Below are 21271 nucleotides of genomic sequence, written 5' to 3'. Positions count from 1 at the left end.
GTAACTTTTTTTTACATGTAATAGTAATCAATTTTTATACTTAGCTATGTCTTTTTATTTTTTACATCTTGTACTCCGTCTTTAAAGTTATTTGAATTTTTCATTGTCAAAATTAATGAATTACATAAAAGGACTAAAGGGGGCACTAATTATTGAGATAAGGAATTTATATGAAATATTAAAGGATGAGGACCTAAATGTAAATTAACAAGTTGGAGGGTTTTGTCTGCAAGTAATCAAACAGAAGTTTCAAAAAAAAAAAAAACGTTAAAAATACTTTGCTTTGGTTATATTATTCCACTTTCAGTAGTCGAAAGTCGGAAGAAGTTGTTTGAGTGGAGATCCAACGTCATGATATTCGTTAATGGTGCTCCTTTTGATACCGACACTTCATCTTCGAAGGTAATCTCTCCACCTTGATCTTTAATGTTTTTCAACTTCTAACCATTTTTATTAAATATCATCTCTGCAGTGCGTCTAACCAAGTTGTTTTTTTTTTGGAAAGTGGCAAAGAAATTGGTCATTATTAAGATCTTTAATTACAAATTTTAAACTTTTCAAGGATATATGAATTTGCTGCTAGTAGTTGTTTTGGTGCAAATAGTAAAGGTATCGTTTATGTAATGCTTTGTATAAAAAAGGGAAGAATTTGATCATGTTCAACTTTGAGATATTTTTTATTTATTTATCTGGGTTTTCATTTTTATTATTATAGATGAATGAATGATTATTAGGTATCATTGATGCCGTTTTTATCATATTTCACAACCAAATAGTATCCACTTTTCTTTAACTAATGTATATTATGGATTTGCAAAGTGGGACGCTTATTTATGTGCCTTTCGTTTTGGAAATTAGGATGCTTTTGGTTAAATTGCTTTTTGAATTTGTATGTTTGAATATGAAATGCAATAAATAATGAACGGAATAATTACTGTCTGAAATAGGACCATGAGTTTTCTTCTCATAGAATTTTTGAACTTGTATGAAGTGAATAGGTAATAGACCATAAGATATTTTCCTACAGGAAAATGGTACCCTTCTTGCTTTGATGAACCACCCTACACTGGTATCTGCTACAAAGTCATTCAAGGCTATTCCAGAGAGGAAATTTAAAATTCCTGAAGAGTCTGGCCCAGAGAGATCAGAAAAATGTAAATGGGTCTATTTGTTCCAAAGAGAATATGCAACTGCAGATCCAGCACTGGTTGATGTATGTGTATTTCTTTTATTTTTAACCCTAACTATTACAAGCATTAGATATAGGTTTATATTTATAATGGAGATAGAGCATTTTAAACTTTTTTACCAAGTTGTGCAAAATTTACTTGACGTCACTTGAGCCAATAAATTTTCTACTATAAATGTATGTTTGTATCAGTTTAGTTGATGCTTATTACAAGACTAGCTTTCAATCACTGTTAACTTGACTATTGTATTGTTATTTTGATATTTGTTCACAAACATGATACTGGTAACTAATGGAGTTTCCATGTATGGAAGTCACCTTGCAATCTATTTTATGTCTGGGAACTTTTGAAGTTACCTAAAACTTTCCTTGCATGTGTCTTGAATGGAATTATAGAATCCAGGTGAAGCACAAGTTAGTCTATGGTTATTCTTTTTGTCAAATGATCCTATGCATCTGTCCCTTTTACCCCTTTTATAATTTTATTTTCTAATATATAAGTAATATAGAAATGTTAATTACCGTTTTGCTATCTTTATATTGTGGTTAGTTTTGACTATACCGAAAATTGTGGTGGCAGTGAACATTATTCTTTTCACAATATAACCTTCGCTTCAAATTAAGATTGAGTGTTCATTTCCCTGATCTAATATTATTGTCTATCTCTATTTCTTAAATGAAAAGTTTATTGGAACTGATGAAGCAACGACCTGTGTCAGCTTTACTATTAGGAATCGGAAAAGTGGAATGTAAGAATTCCTTTATTATTATTATTATTGGTATATAGTTACTATTGTTAAAACTTAAAATACTTTTCTCCACTTCGATGTTCCTGGTTTTATTTTTGAACTGCAGAACCTCAGTTGCTCATATGGATTCCCCAAATATTGTGGATAACGGCCTCAACCAGATGCTTTCATCATTTATTGATCACTGTTCGGATGATAATCTAGATGTATTCCTCTTTAATTATCAATAGTTTTCTTTCATTGATGTAACTTTCATTTGATCGTTCTTAATTCTTGTCTTGTGGAAACCGAGAATTAAAATAAAAATAAAAACGCAGGTGCATATGGTTGGTAGTTTTGAAGATGTTTCTCCTGATGTATGCCCAAGATCTTCTACTTTCCATTGATTTTTCCAAAGAAGTTAACCCACACAAAAAGAAAATAACTGAATAAGTTTAAATTTATGCAGCATGGTAGTGATAGCTCTGGCTCTGAAAGTGATGGAAATTTGGATGGTTACTCCTTCTCGTTGTGTTCCAAAATTATTGAAATTTTGATAATGAGAGAGGAGAAATTTCACTTTCAAACTCTATGCGTCCTTGCACATAACACCAGGAGGGATTCCGAAGGAAATGCATGCCCCATTTTTAATGGTCTTGCGGTCAGCTTCTACTATCTAAAATGTTGTTCATTTTTGTTATATGTTGTTTGTTTTATATTCTAATTCATTTGTGATATTTCTTCATCTCTGTGAAGATATCTACAATGTGCTCTGCAAAATTATATACTGATCTGTCTTTAAAATTATAATATTTTGATTATAGCAAAATGGTTATCTATAAAGAAGGTGCATGATAATGCGTTATATGAAGTTACAAATATGCTAATGCTAATTTATTCATTTTTATGATTTTCTATGATTTCCAAAACATAATAATTCTCTTCATGTTTGGATTTTTAATTTGTATTTAGTAATGCATAGATCTGGGGTGGGAAATATTTAGGGGCATTAAAAAAATAAAAACAACTTTACTTTGGTTACTTTCATCATTGGGGTCAATTATTTAATGAAAATGATATATGAGCCCTGGCCTAGTTACCTTTAAGAAGCCAAAATTCGTGGTTCCAATACATTTTTATGTTAGGATTTGTGCTTTTTAAAGTACATAACTTAGAAGGCCGGTTCTGGGCGCCAGGATATCTTACACTTTGTAAGGTTATTCAGCTCCAAGAGTTCAAATTACTAAAATGAAGCTCACATCTAACACCCATGTTTATTATTACTAGTGTAATCATTCTTAATATACTTTATTCTTGTATTAGCGTCATTTTTGTTTGTAGACAACACCGTAGATGATCAATAAATTTGAAACCATGCTTTACTCCTTGCATAATGTTAACATTATGATTCATGCGGGCATACTTAAGTAGTAAAGCATATGGATTGCCAAAGCAGTGCTTAGGGTGTTTAATTTTTTCAATTCAACTTGCTTAGTGAGTATCATCAAATTATGTGTTTACCAAAGTTGTAGGTTTCAGTAGATGCTAGAAGCTCTACATTCAAATCTGACCCACATATTGAAAGCTGGTTTAAGGAGTTCTGGATTCTAGAATATCCCAATCAATAAAAAATAAAAATAATTGAAATCTACTTATTTGAGAAACAAAGGCTAAGAATGTATTTGTTGAATTCTGATGAAAATTAACAATTACTCTAGTTAAGGTTGAAAACCCTGCCTAGGAGACTGATGTTACTGATAGGCCACCCTTGACTTATGTGTATGCTAGGAGGGGAAAAGGGAATGACAGGTCAGCAAGTAGTTAGAGGGGATCGGGTATTGTGTATGGGGGAACATGGTAGAGTGTATGAGCCTTAGTATAAAGAGAGAAGAGTATGTGCATTGTGTGTGTCTTTTGAGCAGTAAGAACATTCTGTATTGGAGAGAATCCCAGCTCTCGAATTCTGGGCATTTCAATGAAAAGGTTGTGGAGGAATTCATTATTTTGAGTTCCGGTTTAATTCTAAAACTAATTACGGCAATTAACTTACCAAGTGGTATCAGAGCATAGATCCACTATGGGGCCTAAACCGAATTTTCAGATTGAAATGGTGGAGGAGAAGATCGAAGAGGTGCAGTTCGAACTGAGGCAGGAAGTTTCAGCAATTCGAACACAGATCAAACAGTTCCCGCAGGAGATGGAGGCATTGCGCGCGGACACACAGAGGATCCCCAAGTTGGAGAAGAAGGTGGAATACTTAATTACCCATATCACTCAGCTGCTGCAATTGTCACATCGAATGGGTATGGCGGGTACGAGTGCGACGGAGGATCGGCAGAAGAAGGCAGTTGATGGAGACAGCTCCTCGTCTCATCCACCTACGGGGCCTCCCTCGGCGACGCACCCACCTCCGGCGACTTCGACGGGTTACCCCTTTTCACCATCGGAACCACAGATGGCTCGAGATTTCAGACCACCGCGACTGGAGCTGCCCTTGTTCGCAGGTGAGAACCCAGACTGCTGGGTCTTTCGTGTGGAGAGATATTTTCTACTGAATCGACTTACAGAGGCTGAGATGTTGGAAGTGGCTATCATCAGATTGGACGGGGACGCACTAACATGGTTCCAGTGGGAGAACTCCAGGCGTCAAATCACTTCGTGGGCTTTGTTGAAGCATCTGCTCATGGTGCGATTTCGATCGGTTCCCGTGGGGTCAATGGAGGAGTTGCTGTCGGTCAAGCAGGAGACCACGGTCAGGGCTTATCGGATTCAATGGGAGGCGTTGGCATCCAGAGTGGTCGGAGTACCAGAGCACGTGTTAGAGGGGAGTTTCATCAAGGGCTTGAAAGAAGAAATCAAAGGCCCGTTGCATGTATTGCAGCCTTCGGGCCTAGTTCAAATAATGGAGGCAGCCCAACGAATTGAAGAGGGCCATTTTCTGTCTGGATTGGGCTTCCATCACCGAACTGGATCAGCTAGGGCACAAACAGGCCCAATGCCTCTGCCCAGGTTCTCGTCCCAGCTGCCTAGCACGAGATCTTCCCAGTCCATTTTCTCTGGCGCCTCAAACCAGTCGCCGGCCAACGCAGGGTAGTCGACGGCGACGCAGACTACTCCTCCAGCAATGTGACGGCTGACGGAGCAAGAGTATCAGGACAAGAAGCGTCGGGGAGTATGTTTCTGCTACGATAAGAAATTTCATAGGGGGCACGTTTGTGAACAAAAAGCACTACACGTGATGTTGATTGCAGATGATATTGAGGGGTCGGAGAGCTAAGAATCGGCACCATCAAGCCCAGAATCCGGTGAGGAAACACTGCAAGAGGAGCAACTCGCGATGCTATCCCTTAACTCATTGGTAGGAATATCTTCAGCTCACACAATGAAGATACTGGGTTCCATAGCTGAACACCCAGTAACTGTGCTCATCGACAGTGGAGCAACGCACAATTTTGTATCAAAGGACCTGGTTCGAGCAGTCCAATTATCAGTCACAGAGACAACAACTTATGGGGTATTGCTGGGTACAGGAGGCCGAGTGAGAACAGAGGGAATTTGCAAGAACGTGGAGCTGGAATTAGGGTCACTGCGGGTGGTTACAGATTTTTTGCCCTTAGAACTGGGAGGGGCTGATGCAATTTTGGGCATCCAATGGCTGAGTACACTGGGAAATATGCAGGTGAATTGGCGCACAATGGTCATGAAATTTGAAATAGGAGGATCATGGGTTACATTGCAAGGGGACCCAAGCTTATGCAAGTCACAAATCTCTTTGAAGGCTTTGATTCACTCGGTTCAACATGAGGGACAAGGCTACTGGATTCAATGTGGTGCGCTCACAGCAAACACCGAGAGTATTGTGATGGAGAATGGGGCTGAAATGCAAGAATTACTTCAGAAACACGAGGCAGTTTTCGACATGCCGAAAGGGTTACAACCACATCGTTCCCACGAGCACCACATCACCATGAAGGAGGGGTCGGGTCCCATTTCGGTTCGCCCATACCGATACGCACAAACACAAAAAGATGAGATAGAGAAGTTGTTGACTGAGATGCTACAGGCGGGGATAGTTCAGCCAAGCACAAGTCCTTTTTCGAGCCCGGTACTCTTAGTTAAAAAAAAGGACGGAAGTTGGAGATTTTGTGTGGACTACAGGGCCTTAAACCGCGAGACAGTCGCTAATAAATTCCCCATTCCAGTGATCGACGAGATTTTGGATGAGCTCCATGGGGCGAGGGTATTCTCAAAGTTGGACCTTAAATCAGGATATCACCAAATACGTGTGGCAGCAAAAGACGTCGAGAAAACGGCTTTCTGTACCCATGAAGGACATTATGAATTTTTGGTCATCCCATTTGGCCTAACCAATGCTCCGGCAATTTTTCAAGCTTTGATGAACGATGTTTTTCGAGAGTTTTTGAGAAAATTTATACTAGTTTTTTTTGATGATATACTTGTTTACAGCACATCATTGGAGCTTCATTTGCAGCACTTGGACTTAGTATTATCGCCTCAGCCAGCATCAGCTTTACGCAAATAAAAAGAAATGTCTATTTGCGCAGTCCAAACTAGAATACCTAGGCCACATTGTTTCAGCAGAAGGTGTTTCGGCAGACCCGCTAAAACTGGCAGCAATGGCGCAATGGCCAGCACCTAAAAATCTGAAGGAGTTAAGAGGGTTCTTAGGGCTCACGGGATATTATAGAAAATTTGTAAGAGGCTATGGACAGTTGGCAAGACCGTTAACGGACCAACTTAAGAAGGATTCGTTTGGCTGGAATGAAGAGGCACAAGAAGCATTTTTAGCATTAAAGAAATCAATGTGTGAAGTTCCCGTGTTGGCCCTACCGAATTTTGCAGCCCCATTTGTAGTGGAGATGGACGCTTCGGGGACGGGTCTTGGGGCGGTCTTGATGCAAGAACAACGGCCAGTGGCTTATTTCAACAAAGCACTCTCTCCTAGAGCTCGCTGTAAATCGGTTTATGAACGAGAACTTATGGCCATGGTTTTAGCTATACAAAAATGGCGTCCTTATCTATTGGGCCACCAGTTTATTGTTCGAACGGACCAGCGGAGTTTGAGATACTTACTTGAGCAGCGAATGGTGGCAACGGAGCACCAAAAGTGGCTTACAAAACTGCTGGGTTATGATTTTCAAGTGCAATACAGACCGGGTCTTGAAAATAAGGCAGCGGATGCTCTCTCACGGGTACCACCGATTGGGGACTGCAATGCCCTGTCAATCCCCAATATGATTTCTATTTCAGATTTAAAAAATCATGTAGCTACAGACCCGCATCTTTCCAAAATTATCCAACAACTCCAGCAAGGAAAAGGGGGTCTTGGATACTCTTATTCGAAGGGCTGTCTGAAGTTCAAAGGGCGGCTGGTTGTCCCATCTTCATCACCATTCATACCATTACTTTTACAATAATATCACTGCAGTAATATGGGGGGTCACGCTGGGGAATTTCGCACATTTCAGTGAGTAGCCGCTGATTTTTATTGGTAGGGAATGAGGCGCGATATACAGAAGTTCGTTGCTGAATGTCATGCTTGCCAGCAAAGTAAGTATTTAGCGCAATCACCAGCTGGATTATTACAGCCACTCCCAATACCGGACCAAGTTTGGGATGATATATCGATGGATTTTATAGAGGGCCTACCGTACTCCAATGGATTTGACTCCATTCTCGTCGTGGTGGATCGCTTATCTAAATATGCTCATTTTGTCCCACTTTGGCATCCTTATACAGCCGCTACAGTTGCTGCCATTTTTGTTAAAGAAGTCGTTAAATTGCATGGAATCCCGAGGTCAATTGTGTCGGATAGGGACAAAGTCTTTCTCAGCCTTTTTTGGAAGGAGCTCTTCAAATTACAAGGGACAGCGCTTAAATACAGTTCAGCTTATCATCCACAAACGGATGGCCAAACCGAGGTACTTAATAGGTGTTTGGAGACATATTTAAGGTGTTTTGTGAGCTCTCGGCCATCGCAGTGGGTCAAATGGTTGGCTTGGGCGGAGTATTGGTATAATACATCATATCATTCAGTAGCGGGAATGACACCATTTAAGGCACTATACCACAGGACCCACCACCAGTGATACAAATTGAAGGAAATCATACTATTGTGTCCGCTGTGGAAAAGAACTTGCAGGACCGGGATGACATTTTGGAGTTGTTAAAGATGAACTTACAGCGTGCCCAACAGAAGATGAAATTTCAGGCTGATAAGAAGAGGAGGGACGTTCAATTTGCAGTGGGAGATAAGGTCTATGTGAAGCTTAAACCATATAGACAGTAAACATTAGCAAAAAGGAAGAACCAGAAGTTGGGACCACTTTTTTTTGGACCATTTCCGATAATGGCCAGAGTGGGTTCTACCGCCTATAAATTGTTACTGCCAACTCAAGCGAAGATCCACCCAGTTTTCCATGTATCCATGTTGAGATCGGCTTTAGGCCCGCACCAAACAGCCATTCCTTTACCATCCAATCTGACTGAAGAGCTGGAGTGGCTTCTTGAACCTGAGGCGATGTTAGACTTGCGACCTGGAACTCAAAATCAGCAGCCACAAGTGTTGATAAAGTGGCTACACCTACCGGAGTTTGAGGCCACTTGGGAGGATTTGGGAACAATTCAGCAGCAATTTCCAGATTTCCACCTTGAGGACAAGGTGCGTCTTTGGACCGGGGGTAATGATAGGCCACCCTTGACTTATGTGTACGCTAGGAGGGGAAAAGGGAATGACAGGTCAGCAAGTAGTTAGAGGGGATCGGGTATTGTGTATGGGGGAACACCCTTGACTTATGTGTACGCTAGGAGGGGAAAAGGGAATGACAGGTCAGCAAGTAGTTAGAGGGGATCGGGTATTGTGTATGGGGGAACATGGTAGAGTGTATGAGCCTTAGTATAAAGAGAGAAGAGTATGTGCATTGTGTGTGTCTTTTGAGCAGTAAGAACATTCTTGTATTGGAGAGAATCCCAGCTCTCGAATTCTGGGTATTTCAATGAAAAGGCTGTGGAGGAATTCATTATTCTGAGTTCCAGTTTAATTCTAAAACTAATTACGGCAATTAACTTACCAGTTACTTTCCAAAATAGTGTTTTAAGTTAAATGGTATTGGCCTACACCTTTCACAGTATCACCTATACAATATTTCCTTGCCTTAGATTTGCATCTTCACCTCATTTTATTTGTCTTAATTACTACAGGTTTATTCTTCTAATAAATTAAATTACTTTCTACAATGAATGGTGATGAAATTTCTTTTTCTATAACATTTGTATTTTAATTTGTTCAGGTAGAAATGTCAACTGGATCAGTGATCCCAGCCAGCTTTGATACGACTTCAAGATGTCCTGATGAAATTGTCAGGAGAATTCGTGTTACTGCATCTTATGAAGATCATCAATGGGATGGGAAGTTGCTGGAAACATATAATACTCGAACTGATAGATTTGAGATCGCTCCATGTCGCTGGTAGAAGTTTAAATTCCAGTACCTTAAAAAAACTGCTGAACAAATTCTCCACAAGTCAAATGATAGCTTTGTAATTTATAAGAATTACATATTGTATAGTATCAATGTGTTAAGTTGGCACTCTGTGATTAAAGTTAATGTATCATGCTAATTTCTCTATTGTATACTTATGAATCATTCCCCCCCCCCCCCTTTTGACTAATATAGGACTTGGCGTCAAGAAAGAATTGCTAGAAGATTGAGAGATCTGTCTGATTCTGAGGTCCTCCATATATGTTCTACTTCACCTTCTGCCGAGGCTCCAGATTTTGTTACGAACGAAAGAAGGTAAAACATAGATTAGATGTAGCTTGGTTTTACATTTTGTGAATTGAAGAGACAGGGACATATTTCTTAATATATATGTTTGTTATTATGGAGATAATATATCTGTGTGTAGTCACACACACATATTGGATAGAAACATGAATATTTTTTAAAGAGCAAGTGTCTTTAAATAGTTGGAAATTGCATCTACATTAATGTTTTATCTCTTTTCAGGAAGTGGGAATACTTGATTCAACACCCGGACTGGAAAGAAACATTTCCCATGGAGCAGCCACGTGTATTTGAGAGGACTGCTGATGGAGATTGGAAAATGTGCTAATCACCATTTCTCTGTATCATCTACTCAAATACACATATTTTTAATGTTTGGTTGTTTGACTCAGGTTGACATGACATTGTTGTTGAATTCTCCATGATTTTTTTTACCCATATAGAAAACTTAAATAGTATTATTGAGAATAAGAAGAATGTTATCCAAGATGGGTTACTCAAACAGTCAAGTCTATGGTTTGCTCTAGTTTGCTCACACAAATTTTCAGGTTCGAATTACTCTCAGGTACCTACATAGCAATCACTATACTTTCCTGTTCCTTAAATATTGTGAAATTATGTCAAGTGCCCAATTTAAAGAATAGGAAGAAATAGATTGGAATCCTTAGAATTAAAGATTCATAAAGCTACCCAAAATTTAGTAAGGGGCCCACTCCAACATATTAATCAATTACGAGATCTGCTCCAATCTAGACCTAGGTTTCAGTTTACCTATTTATGTTTGGCTTTTTCATTGACTAAGAATCAGAAAGTTGTTTCTACTTCTCTGATTACATGGTATCCGTGCCACTCTCTGAATATTGATTCTGAAATGGGCAAGACAGCTATGACAGAAGTTATTTAAAAAGATTGTTTGGAGGTATCCTCATCATCAGCTCGACACTCACCTGCTTCAATGATACACAATGTTGTTAGTAGTCTTTCTCTTTATATAACACAACATAAATTCAATGGATCCCCTTTTTTAGAGTGGTCTCAATCTGTCATGCTGGCTATTTGACATGCCCCCACTAGGCTCTTCAATGAATGACAGAGATAATAGGCAAAGATAAGAGAGAAAATCGAGAATAGGAAGCAATGGAAACGACTAGGCAGATCCGACATTTGTTATTGAATGAAGAAAGTGATAAGAATACATTAGAACAATAAAATATTCAAGACACCTCAACTCTACCTCGACGTATATGACAGACCTCAACTCTCCCAGGAGCCAAAGCTCACTTACAATACAATTCTCATGATGCTTCCGTTCTTTGTACTCTCCTATTTATACTACTCTACTCCATCTCACTCACTACCTATCTTTACAATTACCCACTGTTAAAAGTTAGAGAATAAAAAACAGAAATCAAAATATTACCAAAGGATGGTTCAGTTTCCTAGGAATTCTCTTTTATTGTATTTATGTTGTATTAAAGATCGTTTGATATAAAAAAATGTATATAAACTCAATTTCTAGGTTGTAAATTTACACAGAAAATAAGAAACATTTCTTTTCCTCACCATTTTTCATGATATCAGAGCCATAAGGCTTTTTTTCTTCTTAGCAATTTTTTTTGTCCTGCTCCGGTTGTCCTCTCTGGCACTGGTAGCTTCTGCAACTCCAGGCGACATCTCCAGCTCTTGTGGCATCTTCGGCAACCTCTGTTCGACGTATCCCTCTGCCACCTTACACTCTGTTCGCCCAGCCTCGGTCGCACTCTCCAGTCCAGCACTTCATTCGTCCAGCCTCCGTTCGTTGCACTCAATTCAGTTTGACGTCACTCAGCCTCGGTCGCACCCTCCAAACAAAAAAAGGGGGGCACATATTGCCTCAGTCTGTGAGCCTTGGCCTCTTGACACAAACTACCAAAAACTCCTTTGACAGATCCTTCCCCACTTACCATGTAATGACCCAACTAATTCTAGACTTTGGACCATTAAAACTACTATACATAGACACTAATCTTAAGAAAACATACATACGAAATAGTCATAACTTTATTAAAAAAAAACTGTAAAGCAAAGGTTAAAATACGTAAAATTCGGGGTATGATATGGGATCCCATTGTTTGAAAATAAAACATAACTTAAATCTTAAATAAATTCATTACAAGATCAGGTGCGGAAATACATAAAAAACATAATTGTAATGACTAAAAACAACTTCGTCCTCGAATCATTCACGCAGTCCACCAAATCCATTCTTCCTCAATACATAATCCCAAGCCGACAAGAATCTTCCCGCCGTCATAATTATTTTCCTGCACATATAAAATAAAGGAATGAGCCTAATGCCCAGCAAGGAAAATCTACTAAAAAGCATGAAACATAAACATAAACTATAAACATATAACATATACTATAACATACATCACAATTCTAACCCATGTACATGGTAATCATTGGGGTTTGCTAACTAAGAAACTATAAGCCTCAAAATACAACGAGGTTTGCTAGCTAAGCAACTATAAGCCCCAAGAAAATAAAAGTGTTGGGGTTTGCTATTTAAGCAACTATAAGCCCCAAAACATATATATCATAACATATAAAAACATATCATAACATATTACAGCATAATCATATCATATAAGCATATAATAACTATCCAATTTTCCTTACCAATACCGGGATGTGAGAACAAGGACGGGATTTTGGAACACTCCTAAAATCAACAATAGAAAGGTGAGTACTTCTAAAGAGAAAAAAAAAAGATGAAAATGAATGATCTAAACCACCGAGAAGATACTTACCGACAAGAAACCTCAAGTTCAAAGAACTTAGATGCCTAACCATGAATGGAAAACAATGAGTTAGGATTTGAGTAGAGAAAAACTATAAAAACTAATGAAAACATACAGAAGTGAACTAGGAATAGAAATACCTTTGAATGCACTATAACCGAACTACACCTCGATATCGAAAAAACACATTATTAACCTTACTTCCCAAGTGTTTAATAAGCTTAAGATGATAAAGCTTATAACCCCAACCCAAGTGTTTAACACTCTAAAGTAAACCTAGCAGCTTGAAGGCTCTGAACTCAGCTTGAAGAATGAAAGAAATGGCTGGGTACTAGATCCTATTTATAGAGTTCAAGAATGAAAAGATCTTTCTTTTAGCTTGAATAAAATAATGACTATTTAATTGAAAAACATTTGAATAATCGTTCAGAAGAGGCTTAAGACTCGGTCAAAAAGATTATGAGGCTTGCTAAGAGGTTATGGGTTGAATTGAGCTTGATTTCAAAATTATTCAAAAACCTTGCCCTAGAGCCAATATATCGCCCATGGTAGGCGATATATCACCTGGGCTTGTATTCCCGAGGCTCGTCGAAACGTTCATGCAAAGTTACGTGTTTTTCGTATTCCCCGAGTGGCGATATATCGCCCCCTAGAGCTGCGATATATTGGCATACACTGAAATATTATACACGTAATTGCACTTTTTCAGCCTAATTTGAATTGAGTAAACAGCTTTGACTGAGACCTATAACGATTTCAAAGCTGCTGGCAGATTCTGGGGTTTTCAAATATTATTCTTATAAAAATATTCCTCAAAATACTTTAATTTCTCAATAAACATGCACATGACAAGTGTCATGACCTTATTAGTTCTATTTAAACCTTATAGTATAATAAATAACATCTTTATAATCAGCTATATCAATCAAACGTTATATTATAATTAATATTCTTAAACTATAGGTTAAACTTGTAAAATCTATAAGTGTTGCTACGAGTGTTCAACTAAGTCCCGGCTTGAACCAAAATCCACAGTAATAATCATACTATAACTACTACTGGCTATTACTACTACTACTACTATGTAACTAGCTAAGTAAAATTCTTGGACTCTACAATTCTCCCCTACTAAAAAGAATTTCGTCCTCGAAATTTACTTACCAAACAATTCCATATACCGGGCTTGCATGTCTTCCTCCAACTCCCACGTTGCCTCCCATTCATAACTATTACTCCATAGGACTTTCACTATCGGAATACTCTTGGACCGTAACTGCTTCATCCCTCTATCTAGGATGCTAACCGGTCGTTCCTCGTAACTCAAGTCTTCTGGAGTGCTATCGTATCGTACTTGAGGACGTGAGATGGGTCTGACACATACTTTCATAGCATTGAGATGTGGAACACGTTGTGGCTATTTGCTAAAGCTAGCAGTAGGGATAATCTATATGCAACACCTCCCACTTTGTCTAATATCTCAAAAGGACCTATAAAACGGGGACTAAGCTTGCCTTTCTTCCTAAATTGCTTCACACCTTTCATATGAGATATCTTCAAGAAGATTTGATCACCGACTTTGAATTCCACATCACGCCGCTTGGCATCTGCATAGCTATTCCGACAGCTTTAAGCACTGAGCATACACTTTCTAATCAGCACTACTGCTTCTTGAGCTTTTCTAACAGCTTCAGGACCAAGAAGCTGCCTTTCTCCTACCTCGTCCCAATGTAACGACGATCGTCATCTTCTTCCATAAAGTAACTCATAAGGTGCCATCCCGATCGTTGACTGGTAGCTATTGTTGTAGGAGAACTCTATCAATGGTAAGTACTTATTCCATGATCCTCCGAAATCAAGTACACAAGCGTGCAACATATCTTCTAAAATATGTATCGTACTCTTGGACTGACTATCTGTCTGAGGATGAAAAGCTGTACTAAGACTTAACTTAGTACCCATGGTTGTAAACTTCCCCAAAATCTCGATGTAAACACTGATCCTCTATCAGACACTATTGTCTTGGGGATTCCATGCAACCGTACTATCTCTTGAACATAGATGTCTGCGTATTGGTCCGCTGTGTATGAAGTCTTAACAGGAAGGAAATGAGCTGACTTGGTTAGTCTATCTATCACCACCCAAGCTGAATCATGCTGCTTACTTGTTTGTGGCAAACCCGTCATGAATTCCATAGCTATATCGTCCCATTTCCATTCTGGTATGCTAAGTGGTTGCAATAAGCCTGCAGGTCGCTGATGTTTTGCTTTCATTTGCTGGCATACTAAGCATTTAGACACAAATTCCGCTATGTCCTTCTTCATCCCTGGCCACCAATAAATTGCCTTGATGTCGTGAGTCATCTTGGTCGACTCTGGGTGAACTAAGTACAGGGTACTGTGCACTATTTCTAGAATCGTCATCTTAATCCTTTGATCATTTGGCACGCATACCTGATCCTTATATCTCAATAACCCTTGACCTGATATTGAGAAATGTGTGGCCTTGCCTTCTCTAACTACATCCATATGTGCCACTAATGTGTCATCATGCCCTTGCCCAATCCGTATATCTTCTAACAGATTTGACTGGATAGACAAATTGGCCAGCTTACCGAAAACTACTTCTATTCCGGTACTGATCATCTCCTGCTGTAGCGGCTTTTCTATTACGGCTAGTGCTGCTAAACTTCCATAATTCTTCCTACTTAGTGCATCAACAACTACGTTTGCCTTTCCCGGGTGGTATAAGATTTCACAGTCGTAATCCTTCACTAGTTCTAACCACCTGCGCTATCTCATGTTGAGCTCATTCTAAGTAATGAAGTACTTTAAACTTTTGTGGTCCGTATAAATCTCACAGCGTTCTTCATAAAGGTAATGGCGCCAGATTTTTAATGCAAAGACCACCGTTGCCAACTCCATATCATGAGTTGGATAGCGTTGTTCGTACTCCTTCAACTACCTTAAGGCGTAGGCTATCACCTTGTCATTCTGCATCAGCACGCAACCCAACCCTTGCTTCGACGCATCGCAGTAGACTACAAACTTGTCGTTGGGTGTCGGTACACAGAGTACTGGTGCTGAGCACAGCTTGTCCTTAAGAAATTGGAAGCTTTCTTTACACTTATCAGTCCAGTTGAACCTCTACTGTTTCCGAGTCAGGTTGGTGAGCGGAGTGGCTATCTTAGAAAATCTCTCTACAAACCTCCGATAATAACCTGCTAATCCCAGAAAGCTCCTTACTTCGGATGCGTTCTTTGGTCTTGGCCAATCCTTCACAGCCTCTACCTTGGATGGGTCTACTGCAACTCTATCCTTGGATATAATGTGCCCAAGGAACGCCACTTGCGAAAGCCAAAACTCGCATTTCTTGAACTTGGCGTTGAGTTGATGCTCCTTTAGTCGTGATAAGATCAACCTCAAATGTTCCTCGTGCTCGACTTTGTCCTTTGAGTATACTAAGATGTCGTCGATGAACACTACGACGAATTTATCCAAGTAGTCCTTGAAGACCCTATTCATTAAGTCCATAGACGCGACTAGAGCGTTGGTAAGACCAAAAGACATAACTAAGAACTCGTAATGCCCATAACGAGTTCTAAAAGATGTCTTAGGAATATCCTCTCCCCGCACCTTGAGCTGATGGTACCCAGACCGTAAATCAATCTTTGAAAACACAGTCGCACCTCGGAGTTGATCAAACAAATCGTCAATCTGGGGTAGGGGTACTTATTCTTAATCGTTACCTTATTCATCTCGCGGTAATCTATGCACATCTGCATGCGTCCGTCCTTCTTCTTCACAAATAGAACTGGTGCTCCCCATGGCGAATGGCATGGTCTGATGCAACCAAGTCTAGGAGTTCTTGTAGTTGCGTCTTTAACTCCTTGAGTTCTGGAGGTGCCATCTGGTATGGTGCCTTGGAGATAGGCTTGGTGCCCGATACTAATTCAATCGTGAAGTCAATTTCCCGAGTCGGCGGCAATCCTGGTAAGTCATCGGGAAATACATCTTTGAATTCTCTTATAATACGGACGTCTCCAACTTTTAATGGTGTTTCCTTTACCACATCCGTGATACTGGCTAAGAATGCTTGACATCCTTTTTCTATCATTCTTTGATCTTTGAGAGATGATACTAGCATCTACATTTAGAGCTTCTACCTCTAGTGTGTTAGATGTTGTGATTCCCAAGAATATCAGTGAAGCACTCGGTACTCCTCAATGGAAGATGACAATTCTCGAAGAAATAAAAGCCCTTGAGCAGAATGAAACTTGGAGACTAGTGGAGTTACCAACAGACAAGAAAGTAATAGGGTGCAAATGGGTATTCACAGTCAAATTCAATGCAAATGGATCTACTGAGAGGTGCAAAGCGCGGATAGTTGCCAAGGGTTTTACTCAAACCTATGGAATTGACTACATTGAAACCTTCGCCCTTGTTTCCAAACTCAATACTATCAGAGTATTGCTCTCACTGGCAGTCAACTTGGATTGGGAGTTACATCAAGTTGATGTAAAAAATGCATTCTTGAGTGGAGAACTAGAAGAAGAAGTGTACATGAGTCAGCCCCGAGTTTTGAAGAATCTCCCAATACAACCAAAGTGTGCAAGCTAAAAAAATCTCTCCAAGGTCTAAAACAATCTCTTCGAGATGGTTCAATCGGTTCCTAAAAGCAGTCAACGGACTTGGATACATGCAAGGTCATACCCTTTTCATCAACCACTCAGAAACTGGAAAAATAGCAGTACTGATTGTGTATGTTGATGATATCATTGTCACTAGCAACCACACTGAAGAAATGATTTTGATCAAAGAAATGTTAGACAAAGAATTTGAAGTCAAGGATCTTGGTGCACTGAGGTATTTTTTGGGAATGAAATTTTCTTGAAGCAAAAGAAGGATTTCAGTTTCTCAAAGAAAATACACTCTTGATCTCCTAAATGAAATAGGAATACTTGGCAGTAAACCTGTAACACCCTGGATAGCCAAGATTGCTACACTGTGTACTTATAAAGGTGCAAGACTTGCTAATCAAGTCCTTAATTTAAAAATGTGTCACTAAACATGTATGAGCTAGGGTTAAAAAGGTTTAGGTCTCAAAAGTTTCATTTTATATAATTAAGCAGTTAAATACATGGGATCCCATAAGTACCAGAGTTTAAAAGTTGGATTACAGACTCTCCAAAATACAGACAACTATCAGCCATACTAAGGCAAAATGAACATTTCTGGGTCCCGCGTCCCTGCCTAAAACCTTAACCATGACAACTGAGCAGCAGGTCATGTACATTCCGCTCGCAGAGCTCTCCAGATCAGGGCTGATCAAGCTTGCCCTTGCTTTTACCTGCACCACGTAGCACCCGTGAGCCAAGGCCCAGCAAGAAAACACAATGTGCACACAGACAATAATAACAAATAGTAAATTCACTAAACGTGATCTTTCACCAAATAATTCACATTAACCAATCAGCATATATTCAGATTCGGGAATGTAATCAATCACTTATAACATTCAAGTCACATAATAATCAGGGTTGACAACTTAGGCCGCACCCTCTGTTTACCCCACTGACTCCGGCTCGCTTAAACTGAGCTCAGTGCATATTAAGCTGTCCTCGGCTACCAGTGGCCAAGCCGTGCCCTGTGCGCTAGTGTAACCCTTGGCACCCTTAGGCCGTTGGTTCACTAATTAGCTTGCATGGAATAATACCATCCTTTCAAGCATACACAATAGGGAACCCTTAGTCCCATTACAAATATACAACCAGGTGCAGTTTTCTTACCTTTAATCTTTGCGGTTACTGATTACGAGCAACGCTCCTCAAGCACGATCCGTTCCCGAGCCCTAGCTTTTATCACCTAGTCACAACCAAGGTGCAGGGTTCCATTAATATTCAAATAAGGGTTTCCGGTTACAGAACTAACTTCCGGGAAACCAAATTCCACCAAGCACGGTGGTGAAATCGATCCCGAGCACTCTAGACTAGATTCTCGTGCTTAAAAACCCTAAACGTTCAAGTATGCATCTAAGGGCTGCGGCCCTTGAAGCCTAGTCGCGGCCCTACCCTCAAAACAGAACCAAGGGCATGCCTGAAAGAAGACACGCGCCGCGACGCTCACCCTTGGCCAAGCCCTCCTGGCTCATCTTCATCCTAGGGCCGCAGCACTCTAGAACAGAGCCGTGGCCCTTCCCTTCGTGCCCATAAATTCCACCTTTTTCAACACCTAAACCTTTCCCAAAATCATCCCAAAGCTCCCTAATTCAAAACCAATTACTCCCAACACCTTTAGAATGACTCAAACAACATAATTCAACAGAAAAACCCAGCCTAACACACATTAAAATCTCTTTTCAAATCCTGAAACTCAAGAACTTCAAAACACCCAACCAGCCATGCAAAACTCAAATTTAAGCTTCTACATCAAGAATTATAGCTTACCTCCTCAGCTGAGCTCCTTCTCTAAGCAGAATCTAGGTAGGTTCCCAGCTAATTCCCAAGCTTCTAGCTTAGATTCAACCTTAAAATATCAAAATTGCAACTATCTCAACACCCAGCTAGAACTCAGAATTTCTAACCACAAAGAAGGGAATTCAATGCTTCCCTTAGTCTTGATTAAGTTCCTTGGATAATCCCTGAGTTAAACCTCAAAACCCTTTATTCAATTCACTAAATTCCAGCTGAAATCCTCCAAATTCCTCTGTTTACTTCTTGTGTTTTCCTTGAGAGAGAAGAGAGAGAAAAGGCTGAATAAAGGGTCGATTTATTCTGTGTTCTACTGTTTTCCTCTAATTCAGTCTACCCTTATCCCGTTAAATCAAACCCGAGGCTCGGGGTGCCGGAAACGTCCCCGAGGGCAAAACGGTAAAATTTCCCCAATATTCCCGCCTAGACTTTCTAACCTCAAATATATCTCCATATATTTATTTTCATAACCCGGTAGTCTAAATAACTACCCGATACCCAAAATACCCCTGACTTATCCAAAGTCAATTATTAAGCCCCGTTGTGACTTTTCCCGCTATCTAGCCCAAGAATCGCCTCAAGTCGTGCTCTGCGAACCTACCCACATAATAATGTGGTTCTCACAAATACCATATATATATATCATATTAACATCAATATAGTCGTACAAGCATTATTAATCATATAATTATGCATTTAAAGCAATAAAATCATTCAAATCACATTTAACCCAATTATGCCTTACCGGCACACTAATCAAGGCCCTTAAGCCTTATTAGCGAATTTGGGGATGTTACAAAACTCAGTAAAACTCCAATCGAGCTCGGAGACAAGAGCAAAATGTTTGAAGGAAGTCCAGTTGACAAAGGAAGGTACTAGCAGCTAGTCGCGAATCTTATCTACCTCTCACATACCAGACCTGATATTGCTTTTGCAGTAAGTCTGATCAGTCAATATATTCATGATCCATGTCAAGGAAATCTCAATGATGTATACGAAATTTTTAGGTGTCTAAAACAAACACTAGGAAAAGGCCTTTTCTTCAAAAAGACAACTGAGAGGAAGGTCGAAGTATTCACAGATGCAGATTGGGCTGGGTCAGTTGATGATAAAAAGTCTACATCTAGGTATTGCACAATTATATGGGGAAATGTGGTGACATGGCGAAGTAAAAAATAAGCAGTGGTTGCAAGAAGTAGTGCAGAAGCCGAGTATAGAGCCATGACCCATGGAGTGTGCGAAGCAATATGGATTAAACGCCTATCAGGGGATTTGAAGATTGAATATGAAGCCCCCATTCAGCTCTACTATGATAATGAGTCTACCATCAATATTGCACATAACCCTATACATCATGACAGAACTAAACACGTTGAAGTGGACTGACACTTTATTAAGGAGAAGATTGATGGAGGAACTATCAACATCAAATATGTACAAACGGATCAACATTTGGCTGATATTCTCACAAAAGGGTTATCCAAACGAGTCTTTGATTTTCTAGTAAACAAGCTTGGACTCATCAACATCTACAGTCTAGCTTGAGGGGCAGTGTTGGTAGATAAGAGAAAATCAAAGGAAATCAAATCCTGTGATTTGATTGTAGCTGTAAAACTAATAGTTTCCTTATTTAGAAGATTTGTAATTATCTTTGTAATTTGTAGTTTATTATGTAAATAAGAAGATTAGGTGTATAAACCCTATAAATAGGATTGTCTTTTACGGATGGAATACATAGATTGAAGAAATAAAATTTCTCCTACAAACTTCTATAAATTGTATGCCCTCTCGAGTGTTGAACTTTCACACTCCACTCTTTATCATTATTAAAATATATCTGCATACTCACGTTGTTTCGAATCTCCCCTTAAAAATGTTTGGTTGTATTTCTTATGTCCGTGTTCTAGGTCCAAACCAATCGAAATTTGATCCACGTGCTCTTAGGTGTGTTTTTTTGGGTTACTCTTCTACCAAAAAGGGGTATAAATGTTATAATCCTTTTACTCGACGTATGTCTCCTTAGACGTCATATTCAATGAAGATCAACCTTTTTATCCCAACATGTCACTTTAGAGAGGGACAGTGAGTAAAGTTTCTAGTTGGGATACTTGCCTACCTAAGGCTATCCCAAAAATTGATCAAACTATTCACATCAATTCCTCATCTCCTTCTTTGTATGACATAGAAACCTTTGAGCAACATTCTCAACCCCAAACTAAAGAACTTTTAGTTTACTCTTGGCGACCAAAGAACTATTAGGTAATACAACCAACTACTGCTCCAACATCTCATGAGTTA

The 21271-nt window shown here is 39.4% G+C and overlaps 1 protein-coding gene across 4 annotated transcripts; it reads left to right on the top strand.

The window, feature by feature from the left end:
- Positions 1–254: 254 nt before the first annotated feature.
- LOC133782270 (protein N-terminal asparagine amidohydrolase) lies at positions 255–10228 on the top strand. Of its 4 annotated transcripts, none has more exons than XM_062221515.1 (9): positions 255–402; positions 1028–1213; positions 1874–1938; positions 2045–2144; positions 2256–2294; positions 2387–2578; positions 9228–9406; positions 9614–9733; positions 9947–10228. In XM_062221515.1, exons 1-9 carry the CDS (start codon positions 352–354, stop codon positions 10050–10052), a joined length of 1038 nt encoding a protein of 345 aa, XP_062077499.1. In that variant the 5' UTR covers positions 255–351; the 3' UTR covers positions 10053–10228. The 4 variants fall into 4 exon arrangements, with proteins under 4 accessions (XP_062077499.1, XP_062077502.1, XP_062077503.1 ...); XM_062221518.1 differs by having other exon boundaries at positions 280–402; positions 992–1213; XM_062221517.1 differs by lacking the exon at positions 255–402 and adding an exon at positions 460–609.
- Positions 10229–21271: the final 11043 nt, after the last annotated feature.

The sequence above is a fragment of the Humulus lupulus genome, chromosome 6 (genome assembly GCF_963169125.1).
Source record: "Humulus lupulus chromosome 6, drHumLupu1.1, whole genome shotgun sequence".
In the NCBI taxonomy this organism is placed as follows: domain Eukaryota; kingdom Viridiplantae; phylum Streptophyta; class Magnoliopsida; order Rosales; family Cannabaceae; genus Humulus; species Humulus lupulus.
Note: the sequence above shows the minus strand (reverse complement) of the source record. Positions and strands in the feature narration are given on the sequence as shown.